This window comes from Elgaria multicarinata, chromosome 15, assembly GCF_023053635.1.
Source record: "Elgaria multicarinata webbii isolate HBS135686 ecotype San Diego chromosome 15, rElgMul1.1.pri, whole genome shotgun sequence".
Classification (NCBI taxonomy): Eukaryota; Metazoa; Chordata; class Lepidosauria; order Squamata; family Anguidae; genus Elgaria; species Elgaria multicarinata.
In genome coordinates, this window is record NC_086185.1 from 23,896,556 (window position 1) to 23,907,473 (window position 10,918).

Here is a 10,918-nt window from a genome sequence, read left to right on the forward strand (position 1 = left end):
TTCTGGGCTTGATGTACCAACAGGATACCATCAGGAAGGTAATCTGTGGCACCGATGAGAAGGTCCAACAAACCAAATTCATCTGACTTGGCTCAAGTTGACAGCAAAACCTTCTGGAGTGCAATTCCAGCATGCCCTATATAGTAATCATTCTAGAATCAAAGCATCATAAAATTGGAGGTGGGGCATTGAGGCAATCAAGTCCAACCCCCTGCTCAGTGTAGGAATCCAGTTTAAAGCACCCCTGACCAATGATTGTCCAATCACTGCTTGAAGACCTCCAACAACCTCCCTTGGTGGTTGGCTCCATTATCTGACTGCTCTGATCATTGGGATTTTTTCCCCTGATGTTCAACCCAAATCTGCCCTTCTGTAACTTAAGTCCATTATTTCATGTCCTACAGTCTAATAGGTTGCATCCATTTTCTGTTTGACTATTATTATTAATTATTATTATTATTATATTTATTTGTATCCCACCTTTTGCCCAATGCTGGGCCTCAAGGCGGCCTTACAAAGTTTAAAATTTACATTGGGGGGGGGGAACAAGACCATAAACATTTAAAATACACAACAAAATTATAAGATATTAACATAGATGGAGGGCCAGACTATTCTCCAAAGGCCTGCTTGAACAAAAAAGTTTTATTTATTTATTTATTTATTTATTTAAGGATTTTTATGCCACCATTTAGCCAAAAAAGGCTCTCATGGCGGCTTACAAAAGTATTTCTTGACAGTCCCTGCCCACAGGCTTACAATCTAAAAGACATGACACAAAAGGAAAGGGGATTGGGAGGGAGGAGGAGGAGGGGGAAAAGGAAAGCAAATTCAGGCACTACAATCTTAGTTGGAAAGTTCAGCAGTTACAGGTGACAGCAGGAGGGAGGGGTGCTCTCAGCTGGAGCTGGACCCAGGCCCGGTGGAGAGGTGCCTGGCTGCTGCTTCCTCCCTCACTGGTGGCCTCTGCAGAGATAGTTGGTAGCAGGAGGGAGGGGGCTCTGAGCTGGAGCTGGACCCAGGCACGGTGGAGAGGTGCCTGGCTGCTGCTTCCTCCCTCACTGGTGGCCTCTGCGGAGACAGTTGGTAGCAGGAGGGAGGGGGCTCTCAGCTGGAGCTGGACCCAGGCACGGTGGAGAGGTGCCTGGCTGCTGCTTCCTCCCTCACTGGTGGCCTCTCCAGAGACAGTTGGTAGCAGGAGGGAGGGGGCTCTCAGCTGGAGCTGGACCCAGGCACGGTGGAGAGGTGCCTGGCTGCTGCTTCCTCCCTCACTGGTTTTCTAGCCTGCTTCCGAAAGCCCATCAAGGAGGGAGCCAGCCTAGCTTCCCCGGGAAGAGAGTTCCAGAGCACCGGAGCAGCCACCAAGAAGGCCCTCTCCCATGTTCCCACCAAGCGTGGCTGTGAAGAAGGTGGGACTGAAAGAAGGGCCTCTCCAGAAGATCTCAAAGCATGGGCAGGCTCATAAGGGAGAATGCGGTCTTTCAAATAACCTGGACCCGAACCATATAGGGCTTTATAGGTCATAACCAGCACTTTGAATTGTGCCCAGAAACAGACTGGAAGCCAGTGGAGCTGTTTTAACAGGGGAGTCGTGTGCTCCCTGTAACCAGCCCCGGTCAACAATCTGGCTGCAGCTCTTTGAACCAGCTGGAGTTTCCGAACACTCTTCAAAGGCAGCCCCACGTAGAGCGCGTTACAGTAATCCAATCGGGATGTAACTAAGGCATGTGTCACCGTGGCCAGGTCTGACATCTCTACAAGCCTTTAGGTACTCAGGAAGTGCTATCTTCTCCCCCGAGTCCTCAAGTCTAGACATACCTGTGTGGAAAGGTTGAAGGAACTTGTTAAGTTTCTAGTCCCTTGATCACCTATATTGCACTTCTCTGAACTGGTTCCAGTTTATCAGAATCATTCTTCTTGTGTGCTGCCCAGAACTGGGCACAAGGTAAGGTTTGACTAGTACAGAGTAGAGTTGAACTATTACTTCCCATAATTTAGAAGCTATGCTTCTGTTGATGCAACCTAACATTTCACTTGCCCTTTTTTTCCAGCCACCTCACGCTACTGACTCATATTCTACAGGGACAAGTGGGTGGAAAGCTTAGGATCACTCAGAAACTTGGCCCATCCCACAGAGTAGACAGTGCACATCGTGGAAGCTAGATACACAAAAAGTGAGGTTTTCTGCAAAAACTCCATTTATTTAAATAGTTACATACAAAAACATCAGAGAGCCACAACCTTCTTATTTTACAATATTTACATTACAATACAGCCACAGAAGAAGAGGAAGAGACACTGGTCCCAAACCAACAATGGTTAGCACATATGGGAGCTCTGAAGGGTGCATGATGTAACCCCCCACTACCACTAGACCCTCTCTATCCATGTCAGTGGAAGAAACCAACGCATGTACACATACCTGCTGCTTCCTTTGAAAAGAAAGGGAAGCACAACCTCATTGGAGCACACACAGAAAATATTGGGGAAGTAATTCCTTTTCTATGGTTGCAGGAGTGGGAAGTAGCACTTTTGTTTATGGTTGAGGGAGGGGATGGAGCAATTTCAACATTGGCTGTCTCTCCCCCAATTTTAAGTTGACCCAGCAAATGGAGAAGGAGCCCTCTGCAGACAGCAAGAATCCTACAAGGTACCAAGCCCTCTCTTCTCCATCCCTCCACGCAAAGCTTGCCATGGGATACAGCAAAGGCTTCTCCTTAAAAATGTGGCCTTTTAGTGGTTCTCAGTGGGGGCAGGGGAAGGACTGTTGCTCATTCTCGCTGAACAAGTTCCTTTTTAAAAATATGTACATTTTTTTAAAAAAAGTTCATGCCTTACCATCAAGGCAGGGCTTTAAGAAACAACCAGACGGCAAGAAGAATTGAGAAACTGGCAAGCCGTTAGAATAATCCAACTCGCTTCCTGACTTTACAGCTGGATTTGAAGCTGGGCGTTTTGGTGACGATCAGAATTCCATTCCAGGCCAGTCGCCTGCACGATCCATTTGGCTTCAGCTCTTTCTCCCAAAGAGAAGAGCCAGTTGCAATCCATAGAGGTGGTTGTAAAGGGCAGCAGGAAGCCTGCACAGCTGCATCTGAACCTGCCCATACTGTGGGAGGGAGGAAGAGGGTGGGTGCAGCAGAGGGATACTTCAGTCAGGACACTGGTCTTGGGAAGACAGGAGCGTAGCAACTCACATCTCTGCAAGAAGAAGGAAGGGAAGAAAGCGGTCAAAGGAAACCAAAGAACCAAATACAGAATAAGCTGTGCATCTCGGACAAGTCTCCTCAACGTGCCAGTATTCATCACTGCCAGATCCAATTGTGAAATTCAAGCACATTTCATAGCAGAAGGCAGGACAGCTTGTGTGTGGGCACGCACAAGAAGAGAGAATGAGTATGAGTGTCCTTCCTGTATAGTGTGCACCTAGCACATTAGTCTCCTTGTTTCAGCAAGTGTAATGAGTACAAACCAGACAAGATAGATTCTTATAAAAAGGGGTTTTCTCCCTTAAAAATCTATCAGAAGATGGTTATGACAACTCTTTTGAAATGGCAGTAAGCAGCACAGCATTTTCACCAGCTGTTTAGTTTTCCATTGCAACCCCTTCCCCCGCCCCCCCCCCCAAAAAAAACCCAGAAGGTTTTGAGCAGCACTGCAGAAGCCGCGGCTGCAAAGACAAGACACATGGATCCGTTCCGCTGGGCTTATTAGTGATGCTGCCCCCAAATGTGGCAGTCAGAGACCAGTTTTCCAAACACACCTTCTAGTACTCTGTCCAAGTCGGCAATGAATTCCTCCAACTCGTGAGTGTCTCCAAGTTTGGCTATGGGAGAAAGAGGTACAAAAGTTGTGAAGTTGTCAACCAGCCTCAGCCTAACAAATTCCAGCTGAAAATCAATAAACTTTGAATTTTAGGATCTGAAATTCATTTCCAGAGAAGACACTGAAAACAACAACAACCCTACATTAAAGCTTTGGTAAGAATTATTTTTATTGCCCTAAAATTAAAGGCAATAAAGGAGTTTAAAAAAAAGAAAAAGAAAAGTGCAACTCAAACTGATGGAGCCTGAAACCCTGGCTGCCTATGACATTAAAGGCATGGGCTGGAGTTTTAAGACACATCAACCAGAGTGCCTTATTGCACCACACACAGATTTACATTTGGATGTAAGTAGAAGGCATCCCAGTAACAAGTGATACCAAGGATCCAAAACAGAGCAGCCCCTCTCCAAAACCGTGTGGAGAAGAAACCAGTCGCCCCCCTCAGCTTGGTGCCAGGCACCCCTTTAGAACTTATACTGCAGTATTCGCCAGGTCTCAGAGCCTTACCTTTGGAGTCGGATGCAGTCAGAGCCGTCGATGTATTGAGGTCTTCCTCACTGGTGTTCAGGCTGCTGCCCGGAGTTGGGCTGTTGCCTGCAAGAGAAGCAAGATGAAATTCTAGCGACGCTCGACTCTCACAATGGTGCGTCCCCATTGCCCGGACAGCCAGGAGCAGGAACAAGCCAGGGCTCTCCTGCTCAGCCCTGAAGTGCAGCACCTGATGGCTGGGTGGCCTCTCCTGTTCGCCTTCCCCAGTTCCATTTTAATATAGAACACAGGTGTGACACTGTCTCGGCCAATAAGTCTTTAACCTCAACCACACGTTGAGACAAGGAGTTGACAATGAGCAAAAGAGGCAATGCAGAGGGGAGAAAGAAAATGGGGGCAGTGGGAGATTCAAGTGGACCTTCTCCATTATCCTTATGATCACAACTGGTGTTTCCTGTTGGTTTCCTGGACCACTGAGGCCAAGAACATCAATACGATTTTAGGGAAGCTCAGGACATATTTTGAACACAGTATTGGATTCCAACAGTTAGAGCTGACTAAGGGCCATGAAAAAGTTTTGTGCCAGCTCTCTTCCAATGCTTGAGTGATGTCAAGAGTAGGAACAAGGCTGTAGCCACAAACCAACAGCCTCCGTTACAAAACCAGAGTCGGCGGGGAGAGGAAGGGAAGAAACATGATGGGTTTTTCCACCTCCTCTCTCTCACCCTCCCATCAGAATTTCTAGAATGGAAAAAAATATGTGGTTTTTGCACTCACTTTCTGAATCGTCGATGCCGCTGTCGTACATGCTAGGGAGGGTTCTTTTCTTCAGCTCCTCCAGGTGTTGCTCATACTGGGAAGGCGCTCCCTTGTCAAAGTCCTGAACCACTTGGTCAAACTCGGTCAGGAAGTCATCAAGGTAGTCAGTGGACAGCACTGCAGGTGGACAGACATACACACACACACTTCAGCTGAGCCTGTTGTTGGTAGACAGCAGATGCCTGCACAGGTATTGATGAATCCACCTGCCTTGCTCCGCAGACACCCCACGTCCTTGCTATAAAGCTTGGAAGTCATATAGAATGTAGGGCACTATGGGCCCCCCTCTATATTGCTGTTCTTATGGTCAGTTCCTTTGGTTAAGAACTCCTCCAAAAGTTATCCCTGGTTTCAGCTGAATGCTTAGGACATTGTTAACCAACAGGGGACGGCTACTGCCTCAATGCTTGATTTAGGGCTCAATCCTACACCTGTTTAGACAGAAAAAAGATCTACAACACCCAGCATTCCCCTGCCGGCCACTATAATGACCTACATTTACATACTACTCCACATCTAAACAGATTGCACATTGACTTGTGAACTTTCCAGGGGCATTTGGCTGGCCGCTGATGAGTATTGAATGCTGGGCTAGATGAAACTTTGTTCCAGTCCAGCAGGACTTATGATTGGAATGTTAGGGTTTAGTTCACAGAGCCAGAGAGAGAGAGAGAGAGAGAGAGAGAGAGCGCACATCCTACATCACAGATTGAGATCAAAGCTTCCTCTGACTGAGGAGGTAAATCAAGAACAGGGTACAATGTGGAGCTATTGTACTCTCTATTTTTGGTAGCGTGATGAAAATGTCCACCCAGTGTGCAGCTGCTGTAAAGAAGGCAAACTCCATGTTAGGCATGATAAGAAAAGGAATTAAGAATATAACGGCCAGTATTGTACTGCCCTTATCCAAATCTACGGTGCGACCACACTTAGAATGCTGTGTACAGTTCTGGTCACCACACCTAAGAAAGGATATAATAGAGTTGGGGAAAGTGCAGAAAAGGGCAACTAAAATGATCAAGGGGCTGGAGCATCTCCCCTATGAGGGAAGGTTACATCAACTTGGATTGTTTAGCTTGGAGAAGAGGCGGCTGAGGGGAGACATGATAGAGGTGTACAAAATTATGCATGGCATGGAGAATGTGGATAGGGAGACATTTTTCTCCCTCTCTCAAAATACTAGAACCCGGGGTCATCCCATGAAGCTGAGTGGTGGGAGATTCAGGACAAATAAAAGGAAGTCCTTCTTCACACAGAGCATAGTTAAATTATGGAACACTACCACAAGATGTAGTGATGGCCACCAATGTGGATGGCTTCAAAAGGGGGTTGGATAAATTCCTGGAGGCGAAGGCTATCAATGGTTACTAGCCCCGATGGTTGTGTGTTATTTCCAGTATTTGAAGCAGTAAACCTGTGTGCACCAGTTGCTGGGGAACATGGGTGGGAGGGTGCTGTTGTACCATGTCCTGCTTGTTCATCCCTGGCTGATGGCTGGTAGGCCACTGTGTGAACAGAGTGCTGGACTAGATGGACGCTTGGTCTTATCCAGCACGGTTCTTATGTCCTTATTTCTTGCACAGCACTCCTGTATCCTGATCAACTGCAGGTCCACATAGTGACCAACTCATCACAGAATTCAGAAATAAGGTCCTCTACCAGGAAGAGCAAGTACCTTAAAGTTCACTGAGCAAACCCGTGGCTGAGCATGGGACAGAAATTTCAACCTCAGCCCAATTTAACAGCACGTTTCCGTTGCTAGAGAGTTAATTATGTAAAAGGGTTAAACCACAGCTAGGTCTATTATCAAGGCCAGCGCAATAGCTAGGAGTGTTGCTTTAGAGGATCGTCCAAACATTTCCTGTAATCACAACCCCCTTCTGTTCAAGGCGCTCCCTCCACCACATACAATTGGAGAATGTTTACAAGGCCAAGCTAACGCAAGGCAGCTCAAGGGGGTTGCACAGCACTGCGCCCAGCCTGCAAAAGCTCTCGCCAGAGCAAATCCACTTTGAAAAAGGCCACCCTCTTCGCTTATCTTTCCATCTCCTTGTTTTGTTGTCTGTGCAGCGTGGGAGAGGATGTGCTCATAGACAATGGGGTCTTTATGCACTCATTTCCCTTTGGAGATGCGTGTGTGCGCGCACACGGGCACACAGCAATCTAAGTTCACCCTTCTGAATGGGGCAAGAAGAATTGGCAGTCCGGCTCAAGATGGACCTTCTGGACCTACCTGAGCAGCTGGGGCAGATTTGATTCTCCCAGGAGGGGAAGTTAGGGCCAGATTCCCAAACATCTTTCCTACACTGGCTAATATTTTTTTAAAAAGCTCTCAAGTACAACATCATGGCAAAGAAAAATGGATGTGCAGTTGTTGAACAAAAGTTTTGCAAGCACATACTAGACTAGGAGATTCCCATGTCACTTGACGCCCCCCCTTCTCCCCCTACTCTCATCATGGAAGAAAGAAAGCGGCCTCCTTGAAGCCTTCCTAAAAAAAAGTTTCTTTTGACCCCAAATAGACATGAAACAGCAGAGGGTAGAAACTTCATTGGATGTATTAATTTGCCTCCTCTGAGGTAGCAGAGAAAACGGAATGGGCCACCCCAATTTTCCGAAAGGAGGGACACCACCACCCCCAGCCTCTTTTGCTGCTATTAATTTTAGAACAAGACTACTTCCAGATGAGGCTTGTATGACACCATGATCATCCTGCCTTATTCACGGATGTTTACAGGGGTTCCAAGACCATAACCCACCTGTGTTTTCACACAACTTCTTCCATCTTCCTTTTTTAAAATCCCTTTTTTACCCACCCACCCTTTTTATGGTGAATATCGACAAAACAGAACAGAAAATACATTGTGGGGGGAAAAACACATGACGTATATAGGAACATTGTCATTTCCCAATCTTTTTACCTTACCACAAAAAAATTATTATGGGGGGGCGGAAAGACAGTATTGCTGCACAAAGCCTTCTACTTATAAGCACTGGGAGTGAGATTGAAGAGACACCTACTGTGGCATTATTATCAGTTTACGGAGAACTGAATTGTAATCAAGAGACAAAAGAATTGATAACGAATTTGTTAACAGCAGCAAGACTAATGATATCTAGGAACTGGAAGATTCAAGGGGGTTATCATATAGAAGATTGGTATAAAGAAATATGGGATATTGCTATTAATGATAAATTAACATGTAACATGAAAGTTAGAAGAGGAATGATAAAAACGAATGATTTTGAAGGAATATGGAAACAGTTTTTAGAATTTGTATTACTAAAGGGGAGAGCGAAAACACCTCCAGAGGAAGTAATGAGATTTTGGAAATATGAGTAAGATCCTGGGATTGGAGGGAGCACACTTATATTAATTATGTTATGTTAAATGGAATTAAGTTAGAACATATGGTTATTAAATTGTTTACTTTATATTATTGTGTATTATGGGGCATTGTTTTATATTGTATTGTTGTATAGCACCCTCCATCTGGAATCACCCAAAGAACTGAAACCGCCAACTTTCTCACTGCAGATAACGGCTACTTGCCCAGATGTTTGATGCAGATGTCAGGAAGGTGGGTGCCAACACACGGTTATCTGCTGATGTCAGGAAATACAGTAGGCAACTGGGAGGGGTAAGATCCTGGCAGCTTGAATTGTGATGCCTTTTTAAAAAAATGTGCATGTGTCTAGCCTAGCAAGGCAGGAGGCCGTCTGTCAAGATTGCCCCATGGTCTCCCACACCTCCACACAAAATCCAAGACTGACACTTCCCAGGAAGGGGACAGAAAGTGGGGGACACTTGATACAAGGCAAGTTTGAAAGAAAGGGAGATCTTAGAATAGATGGGCATTCCTGAAAGGGAGGATGTTGCAGACAAGATGCCTCCCATCCCAATGGGCACTGTGCCCATCAAGGCCAGGAACAGCAGCAAGAACGAGGTTAAAGGCTACTTATGCAGCCTTTAAATAATAATGATAATAATAATAATAATAATAATAATACTATATTTATTTATTTATCTGCCTCTTCCTCTGGATCGAGGCGGGGTACAACACAAATGCAAACACCATAAAATACATATAACTAATTAAAACATTTAAAACTAATACATTATTAAAAGCAGCACATTATTAAGAAGGCATCTTAAAATTCAACTGGGTAGGCCTGCCGGAAGAGATCAGTCTTTATGGCTTTCTTAAATTCTGGAAGACTGTTAAGTTGATGAATCTCTCCTGGCAAGCCATTGCACAAACTGGGAGCAGCAGAAGAAAAGGTCCTTTGGGTAATAGTTGTCAGCCTTGTTTTTGTTGGCTGGAGTAAATTCTTCCCAGAGGACCTGAGTGTGCCGGGCGGGTTGTACAGGAGAAGGCGATCCCACAGGTAGCCTGGACCCAAACCACGTAGGGCTTTAAAGGTGATAACCAACACTTTATACTTCGCCCGGAAACTACTTGGCAACCAGTGAAGAGATTTTAAAACTGGTGTAATGTGGTCACTCCTAGGTGTACCAGTGACCAACCTGGCTGCCATATTTTGAACTAGTAGAAGTTTCCGGACTAGGCACAAAGGTTGACCTATGTACAGTGCATTGCAGAAGTCGAGCCTCGAAGTTAACAGCATGTGCACCACCATCTTTAGGACTTCCGACTCTAGGAAGGTGCGCAGCACTTAATGATGCACTTAACGAGGACATTTCTCAGACAACATTATAAACCCGGGCAAGAAATTTCTAGCCAACATAGCCCCAATTAAAAACCAAAACAAACACCCAGAACAAACTAGAACAAAAGTTGGATTATTAACAGCCTGAAGCTATGTTTAAGTGGATGGAATTTATAGTGTGCCTTGGTGCAAGGACATAATTGTATACTGATGAAATAAAGGCTGTTATTTTACTATTAGATATTAGAAAGCATCTTATTTCAGAGAGGATCTCTCCGATTCTCTTTAGAAGCCCTAGAGCAGCCCGCAGAAATAGTACACAGCAACGACAGGGGGTATTTAGGAGGAAATTTGAGTTGACAAAGCGTTCATAGGTTTTTGACTCCCCTTTTCTTTATTACTTGAATTCTGTACTTGCCTTTCTTTTCTTTTATAAATTTGTGTTAATCTCACAAATTTGTGTTGTTTGTTGTTTTTATACTGTTGTTTTTGATGGTTTAAAATTTTGTATATTTTTTAATGTTTACTGTTTTTGACTTTTGTAAACCGCCCAGAGAGCTTCGGCTATGGGGCGGTATATAAATGTAATAAATAAATAAATACATACATACATACATACATACATAGAAATTAACTCTCCCAAGTCAGAGATTCCTCGGATATTTTGTATAGACACATAATTAAAGTATTTTAAAGAATAAAAGGGGAAGGCAGCTCTTACCTGTCTCGCTCGCTGCTGCTGCTGCCTCCATCGTCTCCTGCCTGCCTGCCACGAGCCGTCGAGGGATGAAGATCGCCTTCTTTCCTTTCCTTTTCCTTCCTGGGGGGTCCCAACCAGGCCAACTTGCCGCAAAGCAACCAAGTAGCGAAGCTTCGGACGCGGTTAGATTTTGTTCTCTAAGCCACGCCCCCATGCTGCCCCGCTTGGCCAATCGCCGAGCGAGGTGGGCGGGGCTCTCCGGCAAACTGTCAAACCGCAACGCGGGGGCTTTTTTCTGTGAATGGAGGAAGGAAACGCGCGTGCAGGGCAGGGTGCTAGTCCCTGGCTGGGAAAGGCCGACTGAGCGGGGGGGGGGGGGGGGCAAAGATGCCCCTGAGCAGGTGCAGAGTCCAA

The 10,918-nt window shown here is 45.6% G+C and overlaps 1 protein-coding gene across 1 annotated transcript; it reads right to left on the reverse strand.

The window, feature by feature from the left end:
* Positions 1-2,180: 2,180 nt before the first annotated feature.
* LOC134409133 (regulator of cell cycle RGCC-like) lies at positions 2,181-10,636 on the reverse strand. The gene is made up of 5 exons (XM_063141715.1): positions 10,526-10,636; positions 5,092-5,250; positions 4,333-4,419; positions 3,764-3,826; positions 2,181-3,201 (listed from the first exon to the last, which is right to left on the reverse strand). Exons 1-5 carry the CDS (start codon positions 10,554-10,556, stop codon positions 3,194-3,196), a joined length of 348 nt encoding a protein of 115 aa, XP_062997785.1. The 5' UTR covers positions 10,557-10,636; the 3' UTR covers positions 2,181-3,193.
* Between the last annotated feature and the right edge of the window lie 282 nt (positions 10,637-10,918).